The sequence below is a fragment of the Simochromis diagramma genome, unplaced genomic scaffold (assembly GCF_900408965.1).
Source record: "Simochromis diagramma unplaced genomic scaffold, fSimDia1.1 OVJJ01000753.1, whole genome shotgun sequence".
In the NCBI taxonomy this organism is placed as follows: domain Eukaryota; kingdom Metazoa; phylum Chordata; class Actinopteri; order Cichliformes; family Cichlidae; genus Simochromis; species Simochromis diagramma.
In genome coordinates this window covers 21,104,142-21,116,295 of record NW_024387523.1, presented here as the reverse complement: position 1 = coordinate 21,116,295, position 12,154 = coordinate 21,104,142, and the positions used below count along the sequence as shown (strand labels likewise).

General features: G+C 37.4%; 1 protein-coding gene across 1 annotated transcript; it reads left to right on the top strand.

Annotated features, from left to right (window-relative positions):
* The first annotated feature begins 576 nt into the window (after positions 1-576).
* LOC120726522 (girdin-like) lies at positions 577-12,154 on the top strand. The gene is made up of 4 exons (XM_040020151.1): positions 577-1,828; positions 7,039-8,034; positions 9,693-10,182; positions 11,989-12,154. Exons 1-4 carry the CDS (start codon positions 710-712, stop codon positions 12,132-12,134), a joined length of 2,751 nt encoding a protein of 916 aa, XP_039876085.1. The 5' UTR covers positions 577-709; the 3' UTR covers positions 12,135-12,154.

Sequence of the window (12,154 nt, the reverse complement as noted above, 5' to 3'; positions counted from 1 at the left end):
AACTCAAGTTGAGGTAATGATGATGACTTGGTGAATTTAAGTAAAATAAATACATTAAAAAAAACCCTGTTCTCCATCAGCTCAGTCTTGAAGGATAAAAACATAACTCACAGTGTGATGAAGCATTCAGAGGATGACACTGCTGATACAAATTTCTAATTTCTGTCTTTCGGAAATTAGAGCAGTGAAAGGCCAATAAAGAACTTTTTTAACTTTATCATAAATTGTTTTACTTTATTTTTAAAGTAAAGTCTACATTGTGCCAGATTTAAATGTGGCACAATGCACACATCACAATCCTGCACAAAAGAGCTCAGCAAATTTTCATTAAAATACACATTTATCTAAAAACATTTATTCACTTGTTAAATTTTTTAATAAAGTCCATTACAGGTTCAAAGATCATGGAATCATTAATCAATTTACCAGATAATGCTATTGTTATTTTTCCATCATTTCATCTGACATGTTCATTGTGACATCACATGTTTCTTATGACATCAGCATGACTCATCACATTCTATTAGAATTCCTTTGATCTGAATCTATATAGTACCCAAACCCTGTTCCATTCAGTTACAACCTCACTGAAGAGGCAAACAGCTTATACGCTTGACTGTAATTTGAGACACTTTTTTGAAGTGAACAAGGAACACAGTTAGCACTGTTGTAAGTAGTAGTAGATTTTAACTTTAGTTAAATTACAAAAATGTCTGAGTCCCCCTCCATTTCCAGTGATGTGATGGAAGAGAATGAAAACCTTCGCCAGCAAGTGAGGGAATTCAAAGATGAGAACGAAAACCTCCGAAAAACCATTGAACTGCTTCTCAAAGAATATGGGTTTTCTAAAAACAAGAAAAAAAGGGAACTACAACTACAAAATGAGAAGCTTTGCTTGGAGAATTCAGAGCTGAACTATAGCGTTGCCAATTTGCAGTGTGAAAATCAAGCTTTGAGACAACAAGTTCAAGCAAAGGAGAGTTCTTATGAACAAAATGATCAAGAATGGAAAAGTGCTCTGGAGCAACTTAAAAACAACTTAAAAATGCCTTGTAAACATGAAGAGTATGAAATGGAGAAGCTGGCATTGCAGGAAAAAGTTGAAGATCTCCAAACGGACAACCAGGCACTCAGGTCAGAAAATGATGCTATAATACAGAGCATGTGTGACCTGAAACAGACTTTTCAAAATGAAAAAGATAGAATGAGACAGCAAATCCAGACTATTCAAAATGACATCCATGAGACAAACGCAAGTCTGGAAAATTTCAGAGATTTTAAGGAACTGTATGAGGAATTAAAACAGGAAAATGAGTCTCTGAACAATCAAAACCAAGACCTGAAACAAGAAATTGAAGCAAAAAACATTGCTATTCAGGAAGAAGTTAAGGAGCTCAAATCTGTTTTGCAAGGACTCAAATCCTTTGAAGAAGAGAGTAACAGAATAAAGGAACAAAACAACGCTCTGGAACAGGAAGTCCAGGAGCTTACCAAAAAGTTGGCTGATTGTCAGAAGGAAATGAGACAAAATGAACAGGCTCTGCAAGAAGAAATGCAAGAGCTTGATAAAGATGAACCCCATCAAAGTAGTTTTGAGCTCATACCTGAATCCAATGAGTCAACTGAAAAGGAAGAGAGGATTAAAACAAGCGAAACTACAGACCTGGAGGAGAAAAACAAGGACATCCCTACAGAAAGTTCATCTCACATGGAAACTCCACAAGAGCAGACGTTTCAACCCAGAGACGTGGAGGATCATGGGGGATGGACAACATGGCTCCAAGGTGCTGCCTTGTATTTTTCATTTTCTGACTACATCTATCCCCATTTCTAAAAGGCAGTTTGCAGTAAGTAAGGGGAACGGAGCATTTCTTCCCCACTCCCATCTTTCGACTTCCCATGTATATACACCACTACAACTCTTTCCCCTCAAGCCCCATAGACAATATAGAACAGGGGTGTCCAACTCCAGTCTTCAAAAACCAGATGTGCTAAGGAGGAGTGGATCAAGAAAGAAAGCTGTTTTCCTATAGATTTCTATAGGTTTGCATCAGGCTAGCTGTTGCCATCTGGTAGACTTCAGACTGAATGTACACTTAAGGTTCTTCTGTATTGGCTTCAAGTTTCCAACGAACAAGCTATGTCCATGTTTTGTACCATCTATGCCCCAACCAGTCGTGGAAGATGGCTGCCCCTTCCTGAGCCTGGTTCTTCCGAAGGTTTCTTCCTCTTAAAAGGGAGTTTTTCCTTCCCGCTGTCGCCAAGTGCTTGCTCAGAGGGGATCGTTAGATTGTTGGGGGTTTCTTTTATATTGCAGGGTCTTCACCATGCAATATAAAGTTCCTTGAGGCCACTGGCTATGAATTGGCCTAACTTAGCCAGTGGTCACATTGCATACATAGCTATTTATCAACCATCATTTGCATTCTAGATTCCAAAAGGTTGAATCTGTTGATCTGGACGTAACGTTTTCAGTGGGAGAAATGTTTCCTCACTCATCCAAGTGACTGAAGGAGAATTTTTCTCCCATTGAAAACGCTACGTCCAGATCAACAGACTCAGCCTTTTGGGATTTACTTACCTGGATGCCTGAGCATGCATCAGTGCATTCTCTATTGCTTTTCCATCTTCTTTGTATGGTTGATTATAAGATTAATGGAGGTTTTCTCCATTTTCTTGAACTCAGTTGGAAACTTCTCTTAGCATGAGCTTTAATTAACATAATTTGCTGATAAAATAAAAATTTGTGCAGTTTGATTATTTGATTGTTAGCAAAAGGTTTGGAAATATGCTATTTTTGTGGGCTAGTCTGTTCTTTTCTTTATCTGTGGTTTTAAGTTTGCATCAAGGTTGTTTTGTACCCCACTTTTGTTGAATTTCTGTATTTCCTTTAAATTAACTTTGGATATTTTAATGTATCTGCTTTAAATTTAAAGCAAAGGGTATCTTGTATGCAGAGATACTCTGTAAAAATAAAAACAAGTTTAAAGATTGGTAAAACCAATGTCAGAAAAATAGTGTCAGAAAAATATTGTAAAATAACTTAAACTAACGATCACATAATTTATTTCCATCACTGTATTCCTTTGGGATAATAAATTAAAAAAACAGTTATTTTAGCTTTAAATTCACGTGAAAATATTGTGTTGGAAAAAGGAAAAAGTTGAAGATCTCCAAACAGACAACCAGGCATTCAGATTAGAAAATGATGCTATAATACAGAGCATGTGTGAGCTGAAACTGTATTAACTGACCTCTCTGCATTGAATCATATCTGTTATTAACCTCTGTCTCTCTTCCACAGCATGTCTTTTATCCTCTCACCCCAACCGGTCGCAGCAGATGGCCGCCCCTCCCTGAGCCTGGTTCTGCCGGAGGTTTCTTCCTGTTAAAAGGGAGTTTTTCCTTCCCACTGTCGCCAAAGTGCTTGCTCATAGGGGGTCATATGATTGTTGGGGTTTTCTCTGTATCTATGAAGCGCCTTGAGGCGACTTTTGTGATTTGGCGCTATATAAATAAAATTGAATTGAATTGAAACTGAATTTTCAAAAGGAAAAAGATAAAATGAGGAAATAAAGCAGGAAATTGAGTCTCTGAACAATCAAAACCAAGACCTGAAACAAAACATTGAAGAAAAAAACTGCTGTTCAGGAAGAAGTCAAGGAGCTCAAATCTGTTTTGCAAGGACTCAAACTTTTCTTAGCATGAGCTTTAAAATAATTTCATGATAAAATAAAAAGAAATTGTGAAACAGTTTAAAGCTTTGTACTGTTTGCTTATTTGATTTTAACAAAGGTTTGAAGAATATGCTACTTTAGTGAGACAGTGTGTTCTTATCTGTATCTGTGGTTTTAAGTTTTTTGTACCCCACTTTAGTTGCATTTCTTTATTTCATTTAAATTAACTTTAAATACTTTAATGTAGCTGCTGTTTGGCTGTTTTTGCTCTTTGTTCCCTTAGAAGAGACTCTTACGGTTTACAAATGGCTCTCCATTTAGTGTCACTCTGTGCCTTCTATATTATCCTAATTTAGCAAATATGTATCATTTTTATTCAGTGTTTTCATGAAAGCCTTATTTGTATCTAATACTATTGGCGAGAAGATATACATGCAAGTTTGAAATCTTTTTTCCTTCACAGGGAAAAATGGCTAAAAGTCATTGTCCCATCTTAGCCAGCTCCTCACCCACACTTATCTGTTTGCCTGGGGTTATTTGCTTTGGATTAAATGTACTCATTTTGGTTCGAGTCGCACAAGGCCATGGTATACCTGATATATGCAGATGACATTGTGATCTGTAGAAGAATAAGGAGCAGGTGTAAAAGAGCCTGGAGACGTGATGGTATACACTGGAGACAAGAGGAACGAAGGTCAGAATACACGAGTGTGAATTAGAGAGAGCAGGTGTAACAGTAAAGTTGCAAAGAGCAAAGGTAGCAAAGGTAGATGCGTTTAAATATCTGGGGTCAACCATCCTAAGCAATGGACCGTCCAGAAGAGACGTAAAAAAGAGGATGCAGACAGGATGAAGACAAGTATTAGTGGTGACTTGTGACAGGTGTAAGCATGATGAATGAGCAGCAAGACATAAAAGGGAAGACTTAGAAAGTGATAGTCAGAGCTGCTGTCATGCATGGTTTGGACATGGTGCCACTAACAGAAAGACAGGAAGTCGAGGCGGAAGTGGAGGAATTGAAAATGCTACCATATTCATATAAAGTAAGCAGAATGAACAAGATTAAAAATGAGTACATGAGAGGGATCGCTCATATTTGAGGAATTTGAAGATGGTGATGTCAGACTTAACCCTCTGTACCCCATAATGACTGCAGATGGCCGGTGTGTTTCTGTTACTTTGTTAAAGAAGCTTACTTCTGTCTGATGACAATGATACTGAGCTGAGTTCTTCAGGATTTCTCTCAGTAAGTGCTGCTGTTTTTGACACTGTTAGCTGCTGTTACCAAAACGTCCTTTGAAGGGGAACTTAGTTGTCACACCCAGCAAATAAACGATACGATGTGAGAATGTAGCCGAACTGTTTATCAGAGCAAAAGTGTGAGTTTTAGGTCTGTCATATGAAACATTAGTTGGTAAAACATGAGCTTATAACCAGATGTCTTTTCAGTAAAGCACTGGTCTGCAAATATTTTTCAGACAGGAAAATCAAAGCATGTGTGAGCTGCAAAGCGACTTTCAGCAGGAAAAAGCTCAAATGCATCACAAAATCCTGGCTCCTCAATATGATCTTCAGGCAAAAAAAATGATAGAGAATTACAGAAAACGAGAGAAAATATTGTAAGATGAAGCAGGAAAAGGAATTTTTCAAAGATCATAATCAGGCTCTAAAAGAAGAAGCAAAGAACAGTGCTTTTCAAGAACAAGCTCAGGAGCTGAAAAGAATTCTGGAACAACTTAAACCCTCTGAACATGACAAAAATATTTTTATTATTCTAGTTTCTTTCAGTTACTTATCTGTTTCACAAAAAAAGGAAAGTCTGGCAACATAAATTCCTCCATTAAAATCAGTTTTATTTACACAAAGAACCTGTAGGCTCTTCTCCTTGGACAGGAGCAGTGACATAGCATCGTCAATGTCCTCTATCCTCAGTATGTGGAAAGTTTTAGGATGTCTTCAGTGGAAGCCTGGGAAACATGATTCTCACTGCATCTGTAATCACACAAGCAGCAAACAAATTTAAATGAACATCCATAGAATACATCCGATTTCAGTGTTCATGTCAGCAGCAGCAGCAGCAGCATTTAATCATACAATATGACTGAATTTTAAAAAAAAAGGTAGAAAAGACCTGAATCCTTTCAACTGTGCATTAATTTAATATTATTTAATATGCTTATTTAAGAAATTGCTACACACACAGATGACATTTATATGTCCTTGGATCGTTTAGAGCAATCTTGATTTTTAACAGGGTTTTACGTGTAGGGACAGAGGGGGACATTTAATAACAAAAAAACTAAAACTGGATCATCTATGAACTCAAGTTGAGGTAATGATGATGACTTGGTGAATTTAAGTAAAATAAATACATTAAAAAAAACCTGTTCTCCATCAGCTCAGTCTTGAAGGATAAAAACATAACTCACAGTGTGATGAAGCATTCAGAGGATGACACTGCTGATACAAATTTCTAATTTCTGTCTTTCGGAAATTAGAGCAGTGAAAGGCCAATAAAGAACTTTTTTAACTTTATCATAAATTGTTTTACTTTATTTTTAAAGTAAAGTCTACATTGTGCCAGATTTAAATGTGGCACAATGCACACATCACAATCCTGCACAAAAGAGCTCAGCAAATTTTCATTAAAATACACATTTATCTAAAAACATTTTATTCACTTGTTAAATTTTTTAATAAAGTCCATTACAGGTTCAAAGATCATGGAATCATTAATCAATTTACCAGATAATGCTATTGTTATTTTTTCCATCATTTCATCTGACATGTTCATTGTGACATCACATGTTTCTTATGACATCAGCATGACTCATCACATTCTATTAGAATTCCTTTGATCTGAAATCTATATAAGTAACCCAAACCCTGTGTCCATTCAGTTACAACCTCACTGAAGAGGCAAACAGCTTATACGCTTGACTGTAATTTGAGACACTTTTTTGAAGTGAACAAGGAACACAGTTAGCACTGTTGTAAGTAGTAGTAGATTTTAACTTTAGTTAAATTACAAAAATGTCTGAGTCCCCCTCCATTTCCAGTGATGTGATGGAAGAGAATGAAAACCTTCGCCAGCAAGTGAGGGAATTCAAAGATGAGAACGAAAACCTCCGAAAAACCATTGAACTGCTTCTCAAAGAATATGGGTTTTCTAAAAACAAGAAAAAAAGGGAACTACAACTACAAAATGAGAAGCTTTGCTTGGAGAATTCAGAGCTGAACTATAGCGTTGCCTATTTGCAGTGTGAAAATCAAGCTTTGAGACAACAAGTTCAAGCAAAGGGAGTGCTTATGAACAAAATGATCAAGAATGGAAAAGTGCTCTGGAGCAACTTAAAACAACTTAAAAATGCCTTGTAAACATGAAGAGTATGAAATGGAGAAGCTGGCATTGCAGGAAAAAGTTGAAGATCTCCAAACGGACAACCAGGCACTCAGGTCAGAAAATGATGCTATAATACAGAGCATGTGTGACCTGAAACAGACTTTTCAAAATGAAAAAGATAAAATGAGACAGCAAATCCAGGCTCTCCAAACTGACATCCATGAGGCAAACGCAAGCCTGGAAAATTTCAGAGATTTTAAGGAACTGTATGAGGAATTAAAACAGGAAAATGAGTCTCTGAACAATCAAAACCAAGACCTGAAACAAGAAATTGAAGCAAAAATCATTGCTATTCAGGAAGAAGTTAAGGAGCTCAAATCCTTTGAAGAAGAGAGTAACAGAATAAAGGAACAAAACAACGCTCTGGAACAGGAAGTCCAGGAGCTTACCAAAAAGTTGGCTGATTGTCAGAAGGAAATGAGACAAAATGAACAGCCTCTGGAAGAAAGAATGCACCGTAAACATGTAGAGTATGAAATGGAGAAGATAACATTGCTGCTCAAAGTTGAAGATCTCCAAACAGACAACCAGGCATTCCAAACTAATATTGAAGAGCTTCTCAAACAACTCGAAAGCTCTGAAGATGAGAAAAATATAATTAGGCAATATAACAAAGCTCTGGAACAGGAGCTTACCAAAACAATCAATGATTGTCGGATGGACGTTACCAAAACGATAAATGATTGTTGGAGGGAAATGAGACAAAATGAACAGGCTCTGCAAGAAGAAATGCACCTTCAGCTTGAAGAGTATGAAATGGAGAAGCTGGCATTGCAGGAAAAAGTTGAAAATCTCCAGACGGAGAACCAGGCATTCAGGTCAGAAAATGATGTTACAATACGGAGCATGTGTGACCTGAAACAGACTTTTCAAAAGGAAAGAGATAAAATGAGACAGCAAATCCAGGTTCTTCAAAATGACATCCACGAGGCAAACGCAAAAGGAAAAGAGAATTAAAACAAGTGAAACTACAGACCTGGAGGAGAAAAACAAGGACATCCCTACAGAAAGTTCATCTCACATGGAAACTCCACAAGAGCAGACGTTTCAACCCAGGGACGTGGAGGATCATGGGGGATGGACAACATGGCTTCTACGTGCTGCCTTGCATTTAGCATATCCCGACTACATCTATCCCCATTTCTGAAAGGCAGTTTGCAGTAAGTAAGGGGAACTGAGCATTTCTTCCCCACTCCCATCTTTCGACTTCCCATGTATATACACCACTACAACTCTTTCCCCTCAAGCCCCATAGACAATATAGAACAGGGGTGTCCAACTCCAGTCTTCAAAAACCAGATGTGCTAAGGAGGAGTGGATCAAGAAAGAAAGCTGTTTTCCTATAGATTTCTATAGGTTTGCATCAGGCTAGCTGTTGCCATCTGGTAGACTTCAGACTGAATGTACACTTAAGGTTCTTCTGTATTGGCTTCAAGTTTCCAACGAACAAGCTATGTCCATGTTTTGTACCATCTAAGCCCCAACCAGTCGTGGAAGATGGCTGCCCCTTCCTGAGCCTGGTTCTTCCGAAGGTTTCTTCCTCTTAAAAGGGAGTTTTTCCTTCCCGCTGTCGCCAAGTGCTTGCTCAGAGGGGATCGTTAGATTGTTGGGGGTTTCTTTTATATTGCAGGGTCTTTACCATGCAATATAAAGTTCCTTGAGGCCACTGGCTATGAATTGGCCTAACTTAGCCAGTGGTCACATTGCATACATAGCTATTTATCAACCATCATTTGCATTCTAGATTCCAAAAGGTTGCATCTGTTGATCTGGACGTAACGTTTTCAGTGGGAGAAATGTTTCCTCACTCATCCAAGTGACTGAAGGAGAATGTTTCTCCCATTGAAAACGCTACATCCAGATCAACAGATTCAGCCTTTTGGGATTTACTTACCTGGATGCCTGAGCATGCATCAGTGCATTCTCTATTGCTTTTCCATCTTCTTTGTATGGTTGATTATAAGATTAATGGAGGTTTTCTCCATTTTCTTGAACTCAGTTGGAAACTTTTCTTAGCATGAGCTTTAATTAACATAATTTGCTGATAAAATAAAAAGAAACTTTGAAAGGATTTAAAGCTTTGTGCAGTTTGATTATTTGATTGTTAGCAAAAGGTTTGGAAATATGCTATTTTTGTGGGCTAGTCTGTTCTTTTCTTTATCTGTGGTTTTAAGTTTGCATCAAGGTTGTTTTGTACCCCACTTTTGTTGCATTTCTGTATTTCCTTTAAATTAACTTTAGATATTTTAATGTATCTGCTTTAAATTTAAAGCAAAGGGTATCTTGTATGCAGAGATACTCTGTAAAAATAAAAACAAGTTTAAAGATTGGTAAAACCAATGTCAGAAAAATAGTGTCAGAAAAATATTGCAAAATAACTTAAACTAACGATCACATAATTTATTTCCATCACTGTATTCCTTTGGGATAATAAATAAATAAAAAAAACAGTTATTTTAGCTTTAAATTCACATGAAAATATTGTGTTGGAAAAAGGAAAAAGTTGAAGATCTTCAAACGGACAACCAGGCATTCAGATTAGAAAATGATGCTATAATACAGAGCATGTGTGACCTGAAACAGACTTTTCAAAAGGAAAAAGATAAAATCAGGAAATAAAGCAGGAAATTGAGTCTCTGAACAATCACAACCAAGACCTGAAACAACAAATTGAAGCAAAAATCATTGCTATTCAGGAGGAAGTCAAAGAGCTCAAATCTGTTTTGCAAGGACTCAAATCCTTTGAAGAAGAGAGTAACAGAATAAAGGAACAAAACAACGCTCTGGAACAGGAAGTCCAGGAGCTTACCAAAAAGTTGGCTGATTGTCAGAAGGAAATGAGACAAAATGAACAGGCTCTGCAAGAAGAAATGCAAGAGCTTGATAAAGATGAACCCCATCAAAGTAGTTTTGAGCTCACACCTGAATCCAATGAGTCAACTGAAAAGGAAGAGAGGATTAAAACAAGCGAAACTACAGACCTGGAGGAGAAAAACAAGGACATCCCTACAGAAAGTTCATCTCACATGGAAACTCCACAAGAGCAGACGTTTCAACCCAGAGACGTGGAGGATCATGGGGGATGGACAACATGGCTTCTACGTGCTGCCTTGTATTTTGCATTTTCTGACTACATCTATCCCCATTTCTGAAAGGCAGTTTGCAGTAAGTAAGGGGAACGGAGCATTTCTTCCCCACTCCCATCTTTCGACTTCCCATGTATATACACCACTACAACTCTTTCCCCTCAAGCCCCATAGACAATATAGAACAGGGGTGTCCAACTCCAGTCTTCAAAAACCAGATGTGCTAAGGAGGAGTGGATCAAGAAAGAAAGCTGTTTTCCTATAGATTTCTATAGGTTTGCATCAGGCTAGCTGTTGCCATCTGGTAGACTTCAGACTGAATGTACACTTAAGGTTCTTCTGTATTGGCTTCAAGTTTCCAACGAACAAGCTATGTCCATGTTTTGTACCATCTAAGCCCCAACCAGTCTTGGAAGATGGCTGCCCCTTCCTGAGCCTGGTTCTTCCGAAGGTTTCTTCCTCTTAAAAGGGAGTTTTTCCTTCCCGCTGTCGCCAAGTGCTTGCTCAGAGGGGATCGTTAGATTGTTGGGGGTTTCTTTTATATTGCAGGGTCTTTACCATGCAATATAAAGTTCCTTGAGGCCACTGGCTATGAATTGGCCTAACTTAGCCAGTGGTCACATTGCATACATAGCTATTTATCAACCATCATTTACATTCTAGATTCCAAAAGGTTGCATATGTTGATTTGGACGTAACGTTTTCAGTGGGAGAAATGTTTCCTCACTCATCCAAGTGACTGAAGGAGAATATTTCTCCCATTGAAAACGCTACATCCAGATCAACAGATTCAGCCTTTTGGGATTTACTTACCTGGATGCCTGAGCATGCATCAGTGCATTCTCTATTGCTTTTCCATCTTCTTTGTATGGTTGATTATAAGATTAATGGAGGTTTTCTCCATTTTCTTGAACTCAGTTGGAAACTTTTCTTAGCATGAGCTTTAATTAACATAATTTGCTGATAAAATAAAAAGAAACTTTGAAAGGATTTAAAGCTTTGTGCAGTTTGATTATTTGATTGTTAGCAAAAGGTTTGGAAATATGCTATTTTTGTGGGCTAGTCTGTTCTTTTATTTGTCTCTGGTTTTAAGTTTGCATCAAGGTTGTTTTGTACCCCACTTTTGTTGCATTTCTGTATTTCCTTTAAATTAACTTTAGATATTTTAATGTATCTGCTTTAAATTTAAAGCAAAGGGTATCTTGTATGCAGAGATACTCTGTAAAAATAAAAACAAGTTTAAAGATTGGTAAAACCAATGTCAGAAAAATAGTGTCAGAAAAATATTGCAAAATAACTTAAACTAACGATCACATAATTTATTTCCATCACTGTATTCCTTTGGGATAATAAATTTAAAAAACAGTTATTTTAGCTTTAAATTCACGTGAAAATATTGTGTTGGAAAAAGGAAAAAGTTGAAGATCTCCAAACGGACAACCAGGCATTCAGATTAGAAAATGATGCTATAATACAGAGCATGTGTGAGCTGAAACTGTATTAACTGACCTCTCTGCATTGAATCATATCTGTTATTAACCTCTGTCTCTCTTCCACAGCATGTCTTTTATCCTCTCACCCCAACCGGTCGCAGCAGATGGCCGCCCCTCCCTGAGCCTGGTTCTGCCGGAGGTTTCTTCCTGTTAAAAGGGAGTTTTTCCTTCCCACTGTCGCCAAAGTGCTTGCTCATAGGGGGTCATATGGTTGTTGGGGTTTTCTCTGTATCTATGAAGCGCCTTGAGGCGACTTTTGTTGTGATTTGGCACTATATAAATAAAATTGAATTGAATTGAAACTGAATTTTCAAAAGGAAAAAGATAAAATGAGGAAATAAAGCAGGAAATTGAGTCTCTGAACAATCAAAACCAAGACCTGAAACAAGACATTGAAGAAAAAAACATTGCTGTTCAGGAAGAAGTCAAGGAGCTCAAATCTGTTTTGCAAGGACTCAAACTTTTCTTAGTATGAGCTTTAAAATAATTTCATGA